Source organism: Mauremys reevesii, linkage group 10 (assembly GCF_016161935.1).
Source record: "Mauremys reevesii isolate NIE-2019 linkage group 10, ASM1616193v1, whole genome shotgun sequence".
NCBI lineage: Eukaryota > Metazoa > Chordata > Testudines > Geoemydidae > Mauremys > Mauremys reevesii.
The window spans coordinates 76,722,326-76,743,919 of NC_052632.1; the positions used below are offsets into that span (position 1 = coordinate 76,722,326).

The following is a 21,594-nucleotide window of genomic DNA, read 5'->3' on the forward strand; positions in this document are numbered from 1 at the left end:
TTTCACAATTTCTTGGCCATGAACCCAGATGTGAAACCAGAATAGTGAGAACCAAGCATTGTTTTAAACCCACACTTGCCTAGCTTGATTATTTTCTCCATCCAGACAGTTTTAAGGCCTGCCTCACACATTAATGTACACAATGATATAAAATTAATGCTCCATCATTACGGTAGTGGCACAAAATTGAAAAGACAACATAAAATGGGAGAGGTGGGAAAGCTGTTTCAAAGATTTATCCCTTAAGTAATTTAGAGGACAGTTCCCTCTCCCCACTGCTGCCAGCATGGAAAAGGGACATTAGCAAGGCTTTTAAATATACAAAAAACAGACTTTACAAAACAGAAATCCTTGCCTATTTTGTGCAACCAACCAAGTGTTGATCTAGAAGAGATGTACTATCAAATGCTGACTTGCAGTTCTCCGGACTGAGCCCCCTCCATCCTCACCTTGTTTGGTTTTAGAGAGCCAGCTGTGCTTTGTGTGAAGCTGGTGGGTTTTATTTATTTATTCTTAGCCCTTTCAGTGAAAAAACCACAACGTGAGACTGCATACAATATTTTTGGGCAACCACCTGTTTTGGATTTTTCCTATCTGCCTATGGTATATTGCACATACAAAATGCACTGAAAGGTTAACTACATTCCATTGGCAGTGACTGATTTCATAGCCATTTTCAACAAGCCAGGACTAGTGGAATTACGTTACCCAATGCAAGACTGCACAGATGTGCGGCTGCAGAAAGTTGCATTTTCCCCTCTACTGCAAGTGTCACACAATTTCTCCTTCCATGCCCAATAACCCATAATGCAGAAACTGGTCCTTAAGTGCCACTAGATTCTAAAGACGCTACGTACAACTGTCTGAACATCTCTCTCTTACAAAATCCTGCCATGTGAGCTTCTCTAGCCAAACTGTGCAAATCTCACAAAATTATACAATTTCATACTTGGAATGCAATTCTGACACTCCCAACATCAAATCACAAGAATTATGGTCAATGGAAAATAAAACAAAGGGGGAAGATTCCAGGATTTTTGACAAGTATATAACTTTTTGTCCTATCACAGTTTAAAGCTATTATCAAATTCAATTAAAAAAGACAAAATAGAAATATTCCAGTAGACATTTTCGAAGAACAATCTCTGACCCACAGCTGAATTCCAATGCACTATTCCATAAACATAACATCTGTTAAATGTTTCAGTAATGAATCTCTCTAAAAATCAGGCTTGCCAAAGAAAATCCTATACAAAGCAAGTCTGCTTTACTTATGTTTAGACATGTTTGATGGCTAACTTGCTCTTTATGAAGTCACGTTATTTTGTTAAAATACTGTCTTATCTTAGTGTGCAAATTGGAAGAAATGTTATTTGACCCAGGTACTTGATTTGCTGTTTCCCCTTGCACTGGGAATCCATTTTAGCAAATGAGTTAGAGTACCAACCTTTAACATTAGTTTCAGATAGTTGAAAAAATGCCATATGTGGCACTCTGGAGTAATTTCCATCTCTGTAGAACTTAAAAGATAAAACCTTCCAATAGCTTTAGACTTTATTCACTATATAGTTATCCTTTTACCTTCCCCTCAAAAACACCTTTCACAAGGCCTATGACTTAAGAACAGAACTTTGTTCCATTAGCTTAGCTTTTAGCAATTTCCTCATAAAATCTTTTAGAATTTCAGCTCACAAGTGTCTCTCAGATAAAACAGTGGCACAGAAATCACAGCTTTTTGGATTTATCTGATTTGAAAATTTTGTCTGTTTGCTTTCTCTTTACCAAGCTTCTTTGCAAAGTACTTAAATTTGGACAGACTATGGTAAGTGAATCTGCAGGAGAAATATTTTTCACATGTGCAAAACAATTAAATTTCAACCAGGACATCCAAAAAGAAATAATATACACCAATTAAGCTGCCCTGGAATCCTTCATTTTTCTAGACATGAGCCACTACTTTTACTGAGAGCTTCCTGCTAAGGCAGAACTTCAGTTACATGTGCATATGGAGTTTTATTTTCTGCTAGAAATTTGTTTTGTTTAACAGGTGTTTAAAACGTGCAATTCTGAATTCCAGTGCCAGTCAGATATTCAATAGCTGCTGGACTCTATAAGAGGCTCAAGCTTGCTTTAAGACAAAATAGCCAGGTACTCCTACCAGTTGCAAGTCCTCAGCAAACCAAGCTCAGATACTCAACTACAGATTGATACTCCTATAAAAAGACCACAGGTCATTGACCCTATCACAATATGTGTTACAAGTCTAGCAGAATATCTGGTGTAATCAAAGCCAAATGCTGAACTTGGCTGCATTTCATTTTATGGGGATGGAAGAAGAGGGTGGGGATTATTGTAACAAAGGGGAGAAAATGGCTGGGAACCACCACCAAAAGCCCCCTCCCCCCACCAACAAAGGAGGGGAAACAACCCCATCTCTCTAAGTTGTCTAGTGTTCCAATGCTTAAGACAGCTTAGCAGGAAGTTCACAGCAAGCTTCTTCTAGCTTTTGATCTGGTGGTCCATGAGCTAGTGTCTGTTTCCTTTGGTTGTCTCTTCACTCCACAGCAAATCCACATGTCTCTTCCACGGCTGTCAATAGCTTCTCATAAAGCTTCTCATATGACTCATAAGGCGGAATGTCAATCCGGTTAAAGCTAAACAAGATGAAAATAACAGTATGAACACTGCTGTATATGACCCAAAACATTTCACTTGCAAAAACCTATGTTTAAAGATGTACTCTATAAAATGAACCGTGGTAGAAGTGAAAATTATTAGCTGTTTCGGTGATCAAATTAAACAAGATTAGGGTTAACTTAGCACCTTTTCCTATAGTTCATGAACCTGCACAGGGGAGCTGTGAACTGGGGGGAAAGGAATTTTGTTAGCATTTGAGCTAGTTTAACTTCACTGTTTCACGTTACCCTTTACCTAGTTTTAAAAAAAATAAATATTGCCTCTAATATGGCTCCGCTTTTTAAAATAAAAATTTAGCATTCACATGTGAAATGTTTGATAATTTTTTTTTGCTTAATAATAAGGTATAATTCTAATGGTGGAATATTGAACTGAAAACACTTGCAACATGTAAAAGACACCAGGCTACAGTAACACTGGTTAGCGTCCAAAGCATTTTGAAGCATTGTTTTAGTCACTGTAACACTAACTTTTTCCTCGCCTATTAATATATAATAGGGGAAGAAGTTACTGAATCCAAAGCGTTTCCTGTATCGGACAATGTTCCTGCTTTCTGCGGGGCTGACGGTCCAATGGAACAGCAGACAGTAGTGTGCCTAATATGCAGGGCAGCACTGGGTGTGCGCTTTGCCCCAAGTATGAGGCATATTAGGGACGCAGTTAAGTGGTTAATTTACTGAAAGTGTTGCTTCAAAATAAGAGTTTTCCTACAGTTTGGTTCTGAATGCCAAAATATTTAGGGTACCTATTAAAATGGCTTCCTGTACATGAGCATGTGAGTAGGTCTATGCAAAAGCTAATCTCAGCGTCTCTTGAAGCTCAGTTCTGTACAACACGTATTAGGAGTGCCTTTTTTCTAATTTTATAGCTAAATGCACATGCAAGAACACCATTACTGTACTGCTGCACAAGGAATACATGGAATTATTGAATCATTGTCTTTGAAGATTATTTCTTGTAATGTGTATCCTTTTATCTGTGAAGGCTTGACTGGACAAATGGAGATAAATGAATATACTGTGCACCAATGCAAGAGGCAGCAGATTTTAATAACATCTTCATCTTACCAAGTGTGGGCTTTTGGAAGGTTGTCTGTATTTGCATCTATCAAATGGATGGTAAACAGCCTGGGTCCTGCAGCGCCTGTAGAACCTTACAGACAGACATTCTAGTTAATGCACTTCAGCAACAGTTATGAATTTGCCAAATACGGGGGGAGGGAGGTGGGAAGGAGGATTAATTCCAGTTTCAAGCAGGAATGTACCAGAGGTTAACTGTACACACCAGTCAGTGCAGAGTTAGCCCAGGCGTTTTGGGGAGGTAGCTGGGAGTTGTTAAGAACAAAGATATCACCCAACATAGCCCTCAGAAAACATGGGTTTTTACTTAAATAAGAGCTTCCCCGTTCTCAAAATAGGAGAAGTGTTAAGGCAAGCAGCACTTGGAGATGCACACAAACTATGGCTGCAAGGCTCCATTTATTCTCAGCCAACATGCATCTGTAATGGGTCCATTCATAATGTGCTTAAGACACTGAAATTTTGTTGCCAGAAAGAGAAAATTTCCGGAAATACATTCAAAGTCTAATAAAAAATACTTATAGCAAATGTATTGAGTCAGGGTATAAAATCTTCATTTAAGAAACAGTCTAAGTAGTTCATGTGCATCAGGAACCCAATTAGATTTGTAAATTTCATGCACTTAAATATACAGTCGTTGTATATACAATGATTTTAACTACACCCATCTAGACAATAGTCTTCTCAGAGCCTGGCACATACTAGTGGTGACACCAACTGAACTGCTACCTGATAACAAGAATACAGACTTAGCAGTTGCCAGTAGTGATATGCATTGACAATGTGTTCATTACTGGCAGAGGTGTTGACAAATGAACTTCAATTCAAGGGCAGGGTTTCAGTAATTAGATTACTAAATTCTACTGCCACATACTGACATGCTATTATTATAGTGCAGTGAATATGGAACAACTTTTACTGCCTTCTCCGACTACGCATTAACTCAGACTCCACATCAGTCACCTTGCAAAGCCTTGAAACCTTGAAGAGGGACACGTGTGGACCCAGTCACAAACTGTAACAGCCTCGCCCTTCTTTCCTCATCAAACATTTCCACGGCTTGCCAGAACCACTTTACGATATTGCTATCTGCCATGCAGTGCTTTAGACGTGTGTTTGACTTCCAGTCATTCAGGTCTATCTTATCCAGGCCTCCTATTATTAGCTGTTAAATAATTTTAAAAACACTTTAAAGCAACAAGCACTGAAATGACATCTTACATTAATATTTATTACCCCAACATGCTTTACAAACTGTAATATACTGCACATACACAAATCATTTTACCCACAATGAAAAACTTTTCTGGTGCACAGTATATAGTAATGCTACTAAACAGCTCAGGACAGGAGGTGAATACTCTCTCCAATTGAAATGGCAAGTGGATTTTAGGTAGGCGAATGCAATTACCTAAACTGGGTTTTGCAGAAGAAACCAAAGCCAACCTCTACTTTAATTATCACTAGTTTTGTTTTTGTTTTTTTAACATGTAACCTGAAAAGCACAGTGTGATTCCTTACACTATACCAGATCTTCAGACTTAGACAAAAGAGTGTCACCTACTGAATCATACACACCACTTTTCACAGCTCTGCACTTTATCTGGAGGTCTTCCATCCCACTAATGACTACAGCCAAACCCTGCTTTAATTTGTGAGATCTTACTAGATCACTGCCAACTGTGCCATGGCATATATATATATACACACAATACTCTGTTCATCATCTCTAATACAGACTACAAAACAAATTCCTCAGATCTCTTCCATAAGTGAAAATGGAATGCTGAGTAGTGGGAAGAAGTCATGAAAGGCTAAGGTCCCAACCAGCTGGAATGGCGATAAGGAAGTGGGGACACAAGATCCAATTGCTTAAAACGAATGATATAGTCCAGGGATCGGCAACCTTTGGCACGCAGCTCATCAGGGAAAGCCACTGGCAGGCCAGGATGGTTTGTTTACCTGCAGCGTCAGCAGGTTCGGCCAATCGCAGCTCCCACTGGCCACGGTTCACTGTTCCAGGCCAATGGGGGCTGCGGGAAGCGGTGTGGGCCAAGGGATGTACTGTCCACTGCTTCCTGCAGCCCCCATTGGCCTGGAGCGGCGACCCATGACCAGTGGGAGCTGCGATCGGCCGAACCTGCCGACACTGCAGGTAAACAAACCGCCCCAGCCCGTCAGCAGATTTCCGTGACAGGCCGCGTGCTAAAGGTTGCCGATCCCTGATATAGTATATTCCAAAGGTACTCAAACTGTTTCAGGTGGTGGACCACATTTTAAAAGAGTATTGTCTCATGGATCTGTCTTGTGCCATATGTAGACCCCCTTCCCTCTCACTCCCACTCATTTAACACTGTGGCAATGGCAACATTTGTTTACATGGAAAATATCAAAGTTTTTAATGCATTTTTTATTTGCCTTTCAAGGCAATTTAGAAGACTGAAACAAGAAATAGCCTTATGTGACTAGCTGGCACACCACAAATTGCTAGCAAGTGCTTCCAGGACCACCAATGGTCCACAGGCTACAAGTTGAGAACATCTGCTTTACTATTCAGGGAGCAAACCACTTGCACTGAAGGAACAGAAAACAGAAATAAATAAATGTGATACAAAGAAAAAAATACCATTTTAAGTGGCTGCATTTTGAAATTCAGGTTTAAAGTTACAGGCCCAGGTCTTTTCTGTATATTCTATACTTAAATTTTCTGCTTTCATTTTAAAGTGCTCTAATCTTTGCTCTATGTAGTATCAATAAATGACCTGGATTGTAAACTATGACAGAAGACAAGCTATTCTGAGGAGACTAACAAGCTAGGATCTGTCACTCTTTGTGCGATCTGCAATATAGAATCAGTCTTATTGTTAAACAAAACTGTCTACGTCCAGCATTAGCCCTTGTTTAGACAACATGTATTTTTACCATCTTCCATTTTAGACAGCCCTAGCAGTAATGCTAGTATCTTACACGTACAAAAAAGCCAGAACAAACTAGCAACTGTGATTAAAATGACACAGCTTTCTGGTACTGTTCATTATAATTGAAAAGGGCAAAACTTTTCTTACATTAATACTCTAAACATTTGCTCACGCGTCATCCTGATCACAAAATAAAGTCATTCCGAATGAATAAACACGTGTACCTCAAGCTCCTTCTGGTCAAAAGGCTTTAGTAAGTGTTGAGGAATAAGTTCATTAAAGCCTTTTTGTAGAGCCAGAAACTGTGCCTCAATTCCTCTCATAAATCGCCAGTTTACATACAACCTGGGAGAGAAAAAGCCCAAAACGGAAAGTTAGGAGCAATATGCTGGATAGAACTGGGCTTTTTTATATCAGAGTGGGAAAGTTTGATCAAAGACCTATTATGGTCTGGACAGACACACTGTGTTTATGGAAAACACTTTTTTTGTCCATTTTCCTTCTGTAATTACCAGTTCCATATCAACATAAAGAAAACAAGAACTAACTTTTATAAAGCTCAGTTTATTTCTCCTAGCTCTTATGGCACGTATACAAATTACATTGGTATGCCAGGAAGGTATCTAAAGATGAAGAATTCATACAAAATCAGGCCAGAAAAGTCAGCACTAACTAGCTACTGTGAATAGGTCACTGGATCTTGTTTGTATCATTCATTACATCTCCCATCAGTTCAGAGCATTTGTATTCCCAGCCTAAGAGAAAGCAGTAAATTAATGTTTGAAATGCATCAAAACAAGTATTATTCTATACTTGTGTGTTGCAGATTTTCTGAAAAAAAAAAATCTTAAAGTTCTGCCCTCAATCATCAGTCTCCCTTCAAATACTTATCACCACTTTTAGGCATGTTTGCTAAAAGCCAGCTCAGAAGTCTAATCCCAAAATGATTTTAGTCATGTTTTTCAATGTCATCAGTAAGAAGACGGAAGTCAAGTGAAAGCAGCAATGAATTAATATGTATGATAATAAACAACTAAGGGAGAAATATGAACCTACTCTCTACATTTGATATAGGTGTGATCTTGAATTCTCTTTGGATTTTTTCCTAAAAAGAGATGACCTAGCTCAAACACAAGTTATTGGACATCATCCAGGAATTACTGGATGAAATTTTATGTACTGTGCAATGCTACAGATCAGACTAGATGATGGGTTCTCAATCAGGGGGTCATGACCACCCTGCCCTTCCTATATTGCTAAATAGAAGGTGGGTCTGGTATGGAAAAGGTTTAGAACCACTGGCTAGAGAGTCATATTAGTCCCCTCCTGGCCTTAAAATCCATAAATCTATATACCTCATAAATCCTGCAACAAAAATGTCCCCAAATCTAAGATGCTTGGAACTATTTATTCTTCAGAATAGATTGATTTAGTGCCAGCAGAAACTGCTGCCATGCAGAGAACCACAACTCAGAACAGAACTTGGTCCTTAAGCCCCTGCAAAGCCATTGGAGTGAAGTGCCAAGGAATTATTTTCTAATAATTAGCTCTGACTGATTGAAGGAACACTGTTTACTTGCTCAGAGAAAGGTCTTCATTCCTCCCTAGACAAAGGAAGAGTCATTCTAATGGACACAAGTGGTTGTGATGGGCTGGAAATGGGAACTTTGGGAAATCCTTTGCTTTCCTGAATGTGCTTTTTCTCTGAGAATCTCTTTTCCTCCAAGTCCTAAACAAAACATACACTTGTTCACTAAAACAATTTTCAGATCTCCCTCTAACTGTGCACTCTTCAGATCCTAAGAATTGTATAAAGAACTCATCTTCTCCAACCCCCTCCCGTTATGGTTGGGGCAGCTGGTTCTTCTCATGGTACCTGACATATTCTTTCTTGTTCTCTTCTGTAACAGGAACATTTCTGCCATTTGGTTTGAGCTCATGCTGCAGAATCCGCCCGAAAGCATTGTGTTCCACACAGAAAGTATGGTCCAACACTGGGGTGATGTCATTCTCTCTGTCAATTAAAAGGAAAAGGATAAAACTGACTTTTTTCCAATCTGTTGATGCACACAGACCAATTATTTATTGAACACTTAAGGAAGTTAATCTGTGGAGTGAAGGGTCTATCTGCCATCTTTCATAAGCCCTACATTTACTGTTTCCTAAGTTACCTCTCTCATGTATAGCCTTGTGGGTTTCAGAAGCCCAACCTATGTGTTAGTCTCCCTTGTCTCTATCACATTGGCACACCCTGCTAGTAAACAGACAGTTAATTTGTTAAATTTAAAATAAAATTAACTGATTTGTTGCCATATTTCAACACAAAGTATGAGGGAGATCATGTAATTTTCTGAACTGCTGGTGAATTGACAATGAATTAGAACACAAAAGGAAAAGCTGCATTGATAATTATTGGCCTTATGACCAATGAAACACTGAAGGAATTTCAAATATATCTGACTAAATCTAAGAGGATGTGAATATAAAAGATAATTTCTTATATATGTCTAAAACAGTAGAACCAAGGGCACGCGCTCCCCCACTGGTTGTTTCCCAAGCAATCATACACAGAATTAGATTATGATATAAATAATTTCCGCAACTAAACATTTGACAACTAAGGACAAGGTTATGATTTCATTGAGGATCCAGCAAGAGCTGAGTGGTGTTTGTGTAAGAGCTCTCCTTCCCAAGTACCTTCAATTCTTGGATGGGAAGCAGAGGCCACGAAATTGTGTGTTTTTGCAAACCTGCTCCACTGTGAAGGCTCTCTTTCAATGTGATATCTTACTACCCCTGAGGTCTAGTGCTCGGTCTTCTACAGTTAAGTACTTGGTAAATGAATAGTACTTACAAAATCCAAACTAAACTCTTGTGCAGTTCTGGGTCAACAGATTCCAGATCAGATAGCTGAATGGGTTTCCCCAGCAGCTGTTTGTAGAAGGGAACTGTGAAACCCCCATTGATGTAGTGTCCATGGAACACAGCTAAACCCATTATCCGACCAACAAAATGGAAATATGACAAGTGATCCTGCAGGGGACACAGAAGAAAAAGAATAAATCATTGGAAAAGCAGTTCAATGCTGACACCTTGTGGCTATATTTATGCCAGTAGCAATGACTTAGTATCCAAGGATTTGCAATCTGCTGGGCACTAAGGTATGTCTATACAACTATGTAAGCCTGGGCTCACTCAGGTTTGAGCCCATATCCCCCTTCTGTCTACACACAACTCTCTGACTCAGATCTAAAGTCCTAGGTTCCTGCAGTACTGGAAGGTTCAAACCCTTCTGCTTTGCAATGTAGATGCAGCCTCTCGACTGAAGTCCTAGAAGTCCACCAAAAGTATCCCATAATCCTATGAGTCAACTTCCTTTGTCCTCTCTATCCCAAGAACCGCCAGCTGACTGCAGGGAAATGGAAGCATCTGCCCCTCTCCCACTTGCTGTAGTACAGAAGCTTGGTGAGTCAGTGAGCTGCAAACACACCATCAGAAAGCCCTCTGTGTTTGCAATGGAGACTGAACAAAAAAGTGAGTGAGGCCAGCGAAATGAAACTGCTGCTGAAACTGGGCCCAGAGGAGGCTTTGCCGCAGGAGCAGCACAACCTGGGGCCATACTTGGAGGAGCTTTTTGCTGCCCCACCCTCACCCCGAGGACCAGCCCATTCTCTCAAAGCCAGCAATTATTTCAGGAATATCTATTATGCTCAACATGCTGGAGTAAACCACACACCTGATTGCCTCAGAAATCTCTGCCACCACTTTACTCACAGTTGATTTTTCCAACACCAAACTGGTTGGCAAAGAGTCCGTAGCAGTCTGGGGTAGCCAGCCTCCAGATTGTTATAGCAAACTGCTTCTGGACCAGCATGGCTGTCCTCATGTGTGTGGCTTGACGCTGGGGGTGGGGTGGGGGCAGGGCAAGCCGCTCACAAAGCTCCAGAAATGTAGCTTTTCTCCATGTGAAAATTCTGAACCCAGTGCTGGTCATCCCCTGTCCGCATGATGATGTGGTCCCACCAATCTACGCTTGTGGCTCTGCTCCAGAAGAGCTTATCTACATAGGGGGCATCAGCAGATGTACTGAATGTCATGTGCAGCATCAGCCTTTAAGTCTACCATGTTTGTGTTCTCCTTTTCTTCTTCCTCCGACTCCATCATAAGCTCTATCAGGTGCCTTTGGTGGGCCAGAAAACACCACTGAAACGTCCACCAGCATCTCACAGACGCTCTGCCTGTTTCCTGACACTGAGTGAAAGCACGAGCAAGAGAAGTGCTGCCTCCATGTTGCTGGTTCTGATAGCTGAGCGCACACAGACCAAAGCAGTTTCTCCTCCCTTGGTGTTCACACCCCAACTGCTAGAAGAGGGCCTCATCCTCCCTGATTGAACTAACCTCGTTATCTCCAGCCTGATTCTTGCTTGCATATATATACCTGCCTCTGGAAATTTCCACTACATGCATCCGACGAAGTGGGTATTCACCCACGAAAGCTCATGCTCCAATACGTCTGTTAGTCTATAAGATGTCACAGGACTCTTTGCTGCTTTTAATGAATTAACTGGGTCAATTTAATTTGGAAAGGTCTCCACACACCATCTGAAGGGTTCAACACCAAAAAAGGAAATGCAAGAATATGAACCCAGAGAAACCCTTTAGAAATACAAGCAGCAGAGAAAATCCAAACAAATTAAATGCTTGTCAAGTAGAATATCAGCTGTACCCCTAACTCCTATTGATAATTTCTTCTGTTGGAAGTTGGCAAATAGCTCATTTCATCCAGTTCTAGACCATCCACATGTTGCTTATGCTTGCAGGTTTGCCTCAGTTTTTAAGGAGTAGGCTTTTTCAACCTGAGGCCAAATTTCTTCCAATACATCCTCTTGCACAGTGCCACCTATAAGTTGTCAACACCGGGATTTTAGTCACTGATTTAAGTGCATGAGGTGTAAATCATGCCTACGCTAGGGGTCTGCATCAGTGCAGCAACAACATCTAAAAATCACAAAATACACAAGGGTTTACTCTAGATTCATAGATTATAATGCCAGAAAGGACCAGGGGTTCTCAGGACAAATTATTCGATGGCCTCAGAGTGAGGCCACCAACTCTTGCTGGTGGTCACTCTCGCACTTTTTCCTAAAATACTTAATTAGCTTTAGGGAAAAAAATGCAAATATACACGTCCAGATAATTGTAATTTATTTATTGCTAGCTAGTAAGTCTGTTGTGAAAAGGGGTATTAACAAACATACAAGTATCACTTTTCACAGCAGACTTACTCAACCCCGGAAAGCCTGGGGACAAATTAAGCCATGGGGGCGGGGGGTTGGGGGAGGCAGCTGGGGCCAGGGGAGATGGAGGTGGGTGGGTGAATGGGGAAGGCAGCAGGGGGCTGGAACCTAAAGGCTGGTGGACAGGGTCTAGGGATGGAGACCAAAGCCCTGCGGCCAGAGCCTGGTGCCTACAGCCGTGCAGCCGGAGCCCAGGGCTGGAGACTAAAGCCCCACAGCCAGAGCCTGCCACCCCAAGGCTGAAGCCCAAAGCCTGCGCCCCACCACCCCTGGTAAGATGGGGAACTCATCAGCTGCCTGCTCCTCCACCATTATGCCCTAGCTGTCTCCGGAGGGGGACAGGGTCCAACCCTTGCTTGCAGCCCCAGCAGTCAACACCAAGGCAGTGCATTCAGGAGCAATGGGGGGCGGGGGGGTGGGGGGAAGTAGCTGCACCCATGCATATGGTCTCAAAGGACCAGGTGTTTAATAGTACCAAAGAATCTCACATGACAGCACACAGCAGTGCTGACATACCATAAACCACACACTACTTCTGGTACATCAGTCTAAAACTCACTATTACATTAGTTTACATCCCATCACAAAGCTCTATTGTTTACCCTCTTAAGATTGGACAATGATTAACAGAAGAAGAAGTGTGATTGAGCTCCCATTGAAGTTTAACATATATTATTATTGCTCTAATGTTAATACTTACAGGATTGATAGAAGAGTCTGGATTGATTTGCAGCATGTAAATATTGTCAGTAGAGTACTGGAAGAGTCCATAATAGGGGTTCAACATTTCATGGCACAGTAAATACAACCACTCTCTGCCAAACAAAGCAGGATTTTAGTGAAAGTTTCACAGAAATTTCAAACATTTCTTATATCTCTGTCAAACAGTCTTGAATGATTTATTTTCAATTTTCTATCAGAAATATGGTAATCTATATTGCCTAGGGTGGAGGACTATAAAGCTTCCTCTAGGAAGCCGGGAAAAGTCTGGCTCATTCACATACAGATTTTGATTTTACTTTAGAAGTATTGTCAAGGAAATTAGCATTAATTAAAACAAAAACAAAAAAAAAAAGAGGGAAAAAACAGACACTAGTAAGCAATTAGGGTAATGTAATCGTAACTCATACTCTTCACCTGAGCCACGGGACTGAGTGTAATAAAAGGAAAACAAATTGCTGGGTCATTTAATTAATGGAGCCCTCCTAACATGAGGTGCTCATAATATTTCCAGATTTGTGTAACTTTTGGTGCAGAGCTAGCTATCTGGAAGGATATGAGGCATCATTGGGCAACCTTAACTATGCATTAAAGTTTTTGAGCAGTTAATGTGAATTTAGGTCATATGTTCAAGTAATTGATTAAATGATGTAGGAGCCTAAGCCCCACTGACTTTCCTTGAGCTTTAGGCTCCTAAGCCACTTGTGTGCTTTTGAACATTTTAACCACTGGTGCCTTACAGACTGGATATACACATACATTTGAGAACACATACGAACATGAGTTTTGAGGAAATGTTAAGTTTTAGGCCAATGATGTAATTGAAGGGACATCAACTTGAATTAGGTGTTTTTTTGGTTTGTTTTTAAAGTATTCAGTAGTTTCAGGTAGTACACATCTGCCCCAATATTTACAATCATATTTTCCTATTTAAAAATATTTTCTTCTAAGCCCTCTTGCTGTGTGCCAACCATACAGAGCTGACAATCTGGAATAAAAGTGTACGCCCAACTGAAATGAGATTTATTTCAAACCTACTTCAGTTACAGAATTTTTAGGTATTATTACCAACAATAGTAGGAAAAATTTTCAGACTTAAGTGGCAGTTTTATGTTGACAATATTCTCTCCAAAATGATCTGCAATTCAACCTGTGTTTTCCCACACTTCCAGTAATAAAAGCCAAGAAAGATGGCAACAGCAAAACAAACACACAGTAAATATTTTGCATAAAGGATATCTTACTAAAGCAAACTGTATAACCAAGTGACTCACTGTAAGAAAAAGCAAGGTTTTAAGGTAATATTTAAAGGGGAAATGACTCAGAAGTACTGGAAGGAAGTCACAGACAGCACAGTAACAGTAAAATAGCAGCTTCCAATTGTTAAGCATTAATGTGACATGAGAAAGGAGGGGCAAAACCAAAAAGAATAAAGCAAACAAGAAAAATTACAAGCAGAATTTTGTGGGAAGTCAGTTTTTGGATAGACTTTGGAGATAGACAGGATCTTGAGGAAAGTAATGGGGGTTATACTGTTCCACTATCTGGAACAAGAGAGTAGTCTAGCTACATAATTCTGGATCCTCTGAAGCTGTATGCAGAGATTTGGGCAAATCATAAAAAAAAAAAAAGATATGGAACAGCATCTGTCTAGACAGGAAGTGATTAAGACCTGAATAAACATTGAGGCAGAGGCATTGTCAGGGTAAAGATGAATTCTCACAGCGTGTCAGTGGTGGCAACAGGTGTAGGTCACTAAACATTTTAAAGGCTGTTTTACAGTTAAACTACAACATTCCAGACAGAAAGGACTAAAAATAAATAAATCCATGTCTCACCTTGCCACTCCACCATAATCCAAGCCTTCTTCTCCTCGAAATTTCACCATCAGCCTCTTTTTCAAGTCTTTTGGCCTCATCTTCATTATCTGACGGTAGGACTCCTATATATATATATATATATATTACAAAGACGACAGTTCTTTCCTTTCCATGGTTATCAGTCTATTATAAACCACTAGGACCATATAGGTTGCCATTTGAGTCAAGATTTCCCCGTATTTCATGGCTGGTGTCAATGTGAACTCCAATAACATCCCACCAGTATTAGTGTTAAATAGGAGAAGATACATGGAGTCTGATTCTATAACAGGGGTCGGCAATCTTTCGGAAGTGCTGTGCCGAGTCTTCATTTATTCACTCTAATTTAAGGTTTCGCGTGCCAGTAATACATTTTAACATTTAGAAAATCTCTTTCTATAAATCTATAATATATAACTAAACTATTGTTGTATGTAAAGTAAATAAGGTTTGTAAAATGTTTAAGAAGCTTCATTTAAAATTAAATTAAAATGCAGAGCCCCCCGGACTGGTGGCCAGGACCGGGCAGTGTGAGTGCCACTGAAAATCGGCTCGTGTGCTGCCTTCGGCACGCGTGCCATAGGTTGCCTACCCCTGTTCTATAAATTCAGATGTGTTTTCTATGTTCAAATGCTCTTAATGTTATCCATTCCTAGAATAATAAGAGACTTCCCCAATTAAAGTAAATCTTTACATGACTGAACAGCACAAGCAATAATATCAATCAATGATAGAGATGGACTGGAAATACAACTAAGGGATTTCACTAAGAAAAATTCAGATTCACTTGTTAAAATCTAACCAAACTGTCACATTAAATTCTTGACTGCTTGTAATTTTAGCTAAAGAGGGTCAAGTTTGCTGCAAAGTCTGCAGAAAGAAAAAAAAGGTTTCAGTGAGACTTGTCTGACAAGCTGCACAAGTGTGGAAACACCAGCAAAGACTTCTCTTTGTATGGCACATTCTGAAAATATTTTCATAACACCACAATCTTATATTCAACATCTGAACTTCAGCAGTTAACATTTTCCTCAATGTTATTCCCTTATGTTTTCATACTATGCTGCACTCAGGGGCGGCTCTAGACCCCAGCGCGCCAAGCAGGCGCTTGGGCGCCCGGCGGGCGGGCGGCATTTGGCTCGAGAGCGCTCGGCATGACTGCGCGCAGGTCCACCGGGACGGGACGACGGACCTGCCCGCGCAGGCACCGGCGCGGCCCCCGCCCCCCCGCTCCCGCTGAGCTCCTCGCAGGCACGCGCGGCGTCCGCTGCTCCCAGGGTCCCCTGGTCCCGGCTGCCGGCCGGCACCAGGGCAACCGCAGCTCGGAGAGGAGACCGGCGAGGGACGGACCCGGAAGGCGGGCGCGCGCGCTCTGCGCTGCTGGCGTGGGCGGCGAGCTCCCCCCTGGCTGCACTACATTTAAAAAACTCTGTCGGTATTGAATTGCATGACAGCTTCTGACTACCCTCCCCACACTCCTAAGGGAAGGGGGGGGGAATACCCCAAACAAATGAGGGCTCTAATCACAAACTGAAACTCAGAGTAAGAAGGTAATAGGATAGGTCTGCTACCCAGACAGAAAGTTAAACAAAAACAGACAGATAATTCAATATGCTCTGAGGTGGTACTTCAGCTGCACTTCTCTAGCTACAAATTTCAGTCAGAAAAATAATCCTGCAATTTTGTAGTCCAAGCTTATGTTTTACAGCAGCTTTATCTCCTTAGCCATGTCTACTTCAGTGCCTACCCTAGGATGAATCAGATTCACTGTAAACAAAGAGCAATTTTACATAAGAACTAACAGCAGCATTTGACTCTCACATCTCACCAGTGATGCACAAACCTACATACCTCAAATATTTCTTCTCTGGATACTTCAATGCGGCAGTGACCAGCTTGTGGTTGCTGAAGAGAGAGTTCATGTCTAAGGACTTTTAATTTCTGTACTAAGTCTCTTTCATATCTTTGTGCAGGCAACTCCTCACCATCTTCTAATGACCCCTCATTTGGGACTGGCAAAGGCTGGCTCGGTTCTTTTAGTTGGCATTGATGGCTTTGGAAAAAATGATGTAGAACATTTACTCTAAAAGCACAGAAGTAGGGAACGTGGCATAATGTGATGGTCATGGCAATGAAAGAACTAGTTAGCCTCTCTTTTCATTAATACTGAAATGAAGCAGAAAGTGGATTGATCAGGGTAATTACTGCAGCCTTGCTGCCTTTTATTGGAGGCTGTAACAAATCAGGATATGTACAAAAGCTGAGATAACGCAACTATTCCAAATTCAATGGTTCATGATAATATTAATTAAGAAGTTCTGAAAGGCAATATTATTCACTGTTGTACAACGCTTATATTGACTGCTGACTGGACAGTGATGAAAAATTTTTCACTGACTTCTCCAACATTGAGACCACGTTAAGAGCTATGACATTCCATTACAAAACTGTTTGCATGAGAGCTTTATAAATGAAACAGCTGAAGACTACATTCTCATTGCATTTTACTTGGGCTCCATGCAAGTAAAACAAGTAGCACCAAAATGAGGTAGTAAATACTGTATCTATTGTTAGGCTTAAAAAAATATGCTGGTCTCAAAGAGTTACAGCATTATATCTAAATTTACCGATTATGGACAAAAAAAAGCTAAGCTATTTTTAAAAGATACTTCAAACCACAGGAGCCTAAAATTAAAAGATGAATTCTCTACTGTGTGAAGTTCTTACTTCATGATGTGATGTAATCTTGGGTCTGTGAACTGTGTGGTTCTGTTGTTGTGATCTACAAAATATATTCTTCCAGATACTGTACTTCTCACTTCCCAACCCGGAGGCAGAGGTCCGAGTTCATCGCAGTTCACACTGTTAAGGTCTCTAGAGAGAGGAGAAGGAAAAAAGTTAGAAAGTATTGGTAACTAAAAGAAAAACAAATTACTCTGAAAATAAGATGAGTGAACTTGGAATTTATGAAGGCGAGGGGAGATTGCCATGTAAGACGGGGGGCCATTCTGTTTTATCTGTTACGCAAGACACCCAGATATTCAAATAGGAGGGATAGATCTGAAAACCAGGAATACTACACACACCTTGGAGTGACAGCCGAAAGCAAATTCGACACGAGTTTGCAATACAATATGGCAGCAAAAAAAGGTCAGTGTTGACAGTGTAGTTTTGGGCTACACATTCAGAGGCACATCACAACAGAGCAGTGAGATAATAGACCCTATTTGCAACTGCATGTGGAAAATTGCATTCATTTCTGAACATCTCGTTAACACAAAGAATGAGGAATTGGAAGGAGTTCAGAGTATAGCAATAAAAGTGATTAGGAGCCAGAGGGTTAGAACTGAAGAATAATTGAAAACTAAATAAGGATACTTGGTTAAGCAATTAAATGGGGAATATTTTCAAATGGCGTAAACACCATGCGGGGATTTCTCATGGGAAGATGACAAATCAGGATATGTACAAAAGCGGAGATAACTCGACTATTCCTTTAAACACTAAAAGGGGCTTCTTCCCAAAAAACTACAGCATTCACAAACTTAAGACTATAAATTGCAGTGTTCAAAAACCCAGACCATTAAAAACTGAGGTGGCTGACTATTCCCACTGTCTTTTTTAAACTGTTAGTGATAAAAATAGGCACAAGTAGGCAAGAAGCTCTCTCACTGCTAATTAGCAAGTTTCTGATTCTAACCATATGATTAATAATTTCAGTACAACTCATCTATTCAGGGAGACATTGACGACAACATTCTCCTTTTCATTCTAGGTAATCTCAAATGTAATTTTTTACAAGTGGTATTGAAGACAGTACACTTACTTAGAGGTAACATTTCAATTCTATTGACATGATGTATTACACATGCAGAATTGCAAAGGCAGAGGACACTCCAGCATCCTAAGTATAGGAAAATACTAGTAGGGGCAAAAAAAGGGATGGAGTCATTGAAGACTATTATTTAGATAGCAAAGTTGTTCTCATTAATAAGGAAGGTAAAAGTGCACTAGACAGCTGCTATGATGCACATTTTATCTGAGGTTCAAGATGCTGCCTGACAGATATTCTGAATGGGAATATTCTTAAATCTAGCTATACATTATGAACATAAGTCAGTGGATTGTGAGGCTATGGGGAAAGCACATTTTATATACTCTAAGCTTCCTCAAGTATCAGAGGGGTAGCCGTGTTAGTCTGGATCTGTAAAAGCAGCAAAGAGTCCTGTGGCACCTTATAGACTAACAGACGTATTGGAGCATGAGCTTTCGTGGGTGAATACCCACTTCGTTGGATGCATCCGACGAAGTGGGTATTCACCCACGAAAGCTCATGCTCCAATACGTCTGTTAGTCTAAGCTTCCTTAGTACAGGAAAAAGCAGGGAATAGGCCTTCGTCAGGTTTTTCTAAAAGATTTCAGCTATGGCTATGTGTGTTTAGATCAGCTGTGCATCTGAAACCGTAGTTTAGTGATCTGATCACATCCAATTTTTAGTGTACATTTGTGCTAAATGGCAAGGACAAGATTATGAAGTCTTGTCTCAAAACAGGTACAGAAAGAGAGAACAACCTTTGCTAAAAAAATAAGGCAAATGTTATTGTCGCTAGTAAGACACTGTGATCTGTTTACTTAAACTGTTGTTCTTGAGAGCCTGTCTCTGCACTCTGCTTCATCTATCCAGTATCTTGCATTACTCCAGTTAGTTATGTTGTCTGCACAGTGAGTAGAAAGTTGCAGACTTTCATAGTTTCACTTTCCAGGCTTTGGGGCACAGATAGCCTATAGGAACATTATGGAGAAGCAAATCCCCTCAGGGAAACTAGCCAGCTATGGATGTATAGTCACAAAAGACTGGATTAGCACAAGCTAATTCTTTAAAGAGGCTTTACCAAATTAATTTTGTGGATGATTCATATTTTCCCAGCAGCAAATTGTTGGTCTGAAATGAAGAGAATTTTAAATAGTTCTTTAAAAGTAATTTTTCAAACCCCTAGAGTGTAGAATTGGCAAAATATTTCTGCTTCAGCTGCACAAAAAGTGAGCAATACTATGACTGAAGACATCAACCAACCATTCAAGAGTCAGAAGTTATCAGTAGTTTAAAGCCAGCAGAATTTAGCTTTTCTCAGTTGAGCACTCAAACGGCTCTCAGTCTCAGAAAAATTTTAGGTCAGAGTCAACACAGCAATTTGCAACTTTATTAAAAGGATCAAGTCAAATCCATGTTTTATCAATGTGACTTCAGTAAGGGTTACATGATGTTTTTACTTGATTTAAAAGTCACAGGTAGCTAATTTTTAATTAATAAGCAAAGTAAGTAACCTGAGGGGATTGAATTAAAGTCAATAAAGAAATCTACGATGATTCCTTATTCTGCTGTCTCTCAGAGTAGGAACCACTTCATATCATCAGCACTTAATGATTCAGCTGACTGCCATAAGATGAAAATAACTGACTGTATAGCTATGAATACATACCTTGGTATCCTGGGGTCATGCCACGTACTAACTCCAGTCTGTGTGTGCAAAAAATAAACCTGGCCCTGTACCGTTGTCCTTTGTTCTACATAAAGGAGGGAAAATATTCCTTAATTATTCTAAATGATAAATTCTTAAAAATCTATAAGCAGTTTCTTAAAGCTATAAGCATGTTCTTTTACAACAGAATCAGGGAGAGAATAGATTACTTGAGCCATCCAGTCTGATCTCTCTCACTTTGGACTCAATAGCATGTTTCACTATCCAACTGCTCTTAATATTTCTAATATCTTAAGTTCAGATCACGATGCCTTGAACTAATTTTCTTCTTTTATATTGTGGTTTTATATTATCACTATTTTAAAATAAACTAGATAATTGCCTCACTCCCAAATCTGGTGTCTTCTTTTTTCCTAGATGAGATTTAATTCTCCCTCTCATCTTATCCTCTGATTCTTGTTTCTTTGGTGCCTTTCTATTTTCCTGTAGTTTTTCTAGCTCTTTTCTAAAATATGGGCCTCAACCCTGAACAAAATATGCCACAAGGAAAGCAAAATAGCACTACTACTCTAGTTTTAAATGCACTTTCCATGCATAAACATTCAAATTTAGCATTAGCTTTTCTGCAACAGCATCACACCACAAACTCATGTTTAGTTTACTATCAGCGCTAGGTGTCTCTTGCAGTAGCTGTTTTCTAAGGAGCCATTCTTCAGTTTATATCTGTACTGCTTATCTCATGTCCTTAAATACAGACCATTACAGACATACAGATATTGCCTGTACTAACAAGTAAAGCATGTATTTTATACTAAACTTAAGGAAATTTAGCTATAAAGCTCTCTAAAAGACTTCAGCAAATGTACAATTCTGGAAACTCTTACCATAACCTTCAGGTAGGTCAGGTGACTGATGACCATGTGGTCTATTCTGAGGTGTTTGTACATGACCTCTGACTTCAGGGTTTCGAAGTCGCTGTGCCTGAAGCCTCTGATCTTGACTAGGAGATTCCACAAACCTACAATTTCCTCCACCAGCAGCACCAGTACTATCTGTATATGGTGCTGGTTCCTCCATAAAACAGCTAAGTGGCCTTCCAGGTCCAGAATCTTCATACACCGTTCTGAAAGCAGGGACACTCACAAAATTAACACAATAAAGGTTTGTATACAAAAAGGGCTAATTTTCTTCCTCTTTATTATTTGATTATTTGAACTGCAACTTCTAGGACACACACTATACCCTACTCTTTTCTTAATATATTTATATATTTTTTTTCATTCAATGTGTGCACACATTTAATTAAATTTATATACACACATACATACATATACACACACAAATTTCATTCAATACATATTTATGTGCATGTGCACATATGTATAAATATATAATTAAATTGTTGATTAGCAATACAGACAAATTTATTTAAAAAATGGTCTGGAGATACATCATATCTATCTCTAGACCATTTCTTAATTAATTTGGCTGAATTACTATTCACAAGAATTCCAGATTTTATTCTTCATAAGCATAATACATAG

General features: G+C 39.9%; 1 protein-coding gene across 2 annotated transcripts in view; it reads right to left on the minus strand.

Moving 5' to 3' along the window:
* Positions 1–21,594, minus strand: part of SMURF1 (SMAD specific E3 ubiquitin protein ligase 1) — a 59,278-nt gene continuing 37,684 nt past the window's right edge. Inside the window, exons 7-18 of one of the 2 annotated variants that reach the window (XM_039492189.1) lie at positions 20,935–21,173; positions 20,051–20,135; positions 17,298–17,444; positions 16,422–16,623; positions 14,550–14,653; positions 12,692–12,806; positions 9,549–9,727; positions 8,571–8,708; positions 6,919–7,039; positions 4,740–4,941; positions 3,765–3,840; positions 1–2,654 (exon numbers count right to left, since the gene is read on the minus strand). In XM_039492189.1, the coding sequence (XP_039348123.1) occupies positions 2,555–2,654; positions 3,765–3,840; positions 4,740–4,941; positions 6,919–7,039; positions 8,571–8,708; positions 9,549–9,727; positions 12,692–12,806; positions 14,550–14,653; positions 16,422–16,623; positions 17,298–17,444; positions 20,051–20,135; positions 20,935–21,173 (1,708 nt within the window). In that variant the 3' untranslated portion in view covers positions 1–2,554. Of the gene's footprint in view, positions 2,655–3,764; positions 3,850–4,739; positions 4,942–6,918; positions 7,040–8,570; positions 8,709–9,548; positions 9,728–12,691; positions 12,807–14,549; positions 14,654–16,421; positions 16,624–17,297; positions 17,445–20,050; positions 20,136–20,934; positions 21,174–21,594 lie in introns of both variants that reach the window. The other variant, XM_039492188.1, reaches the window with a different exon arrangement.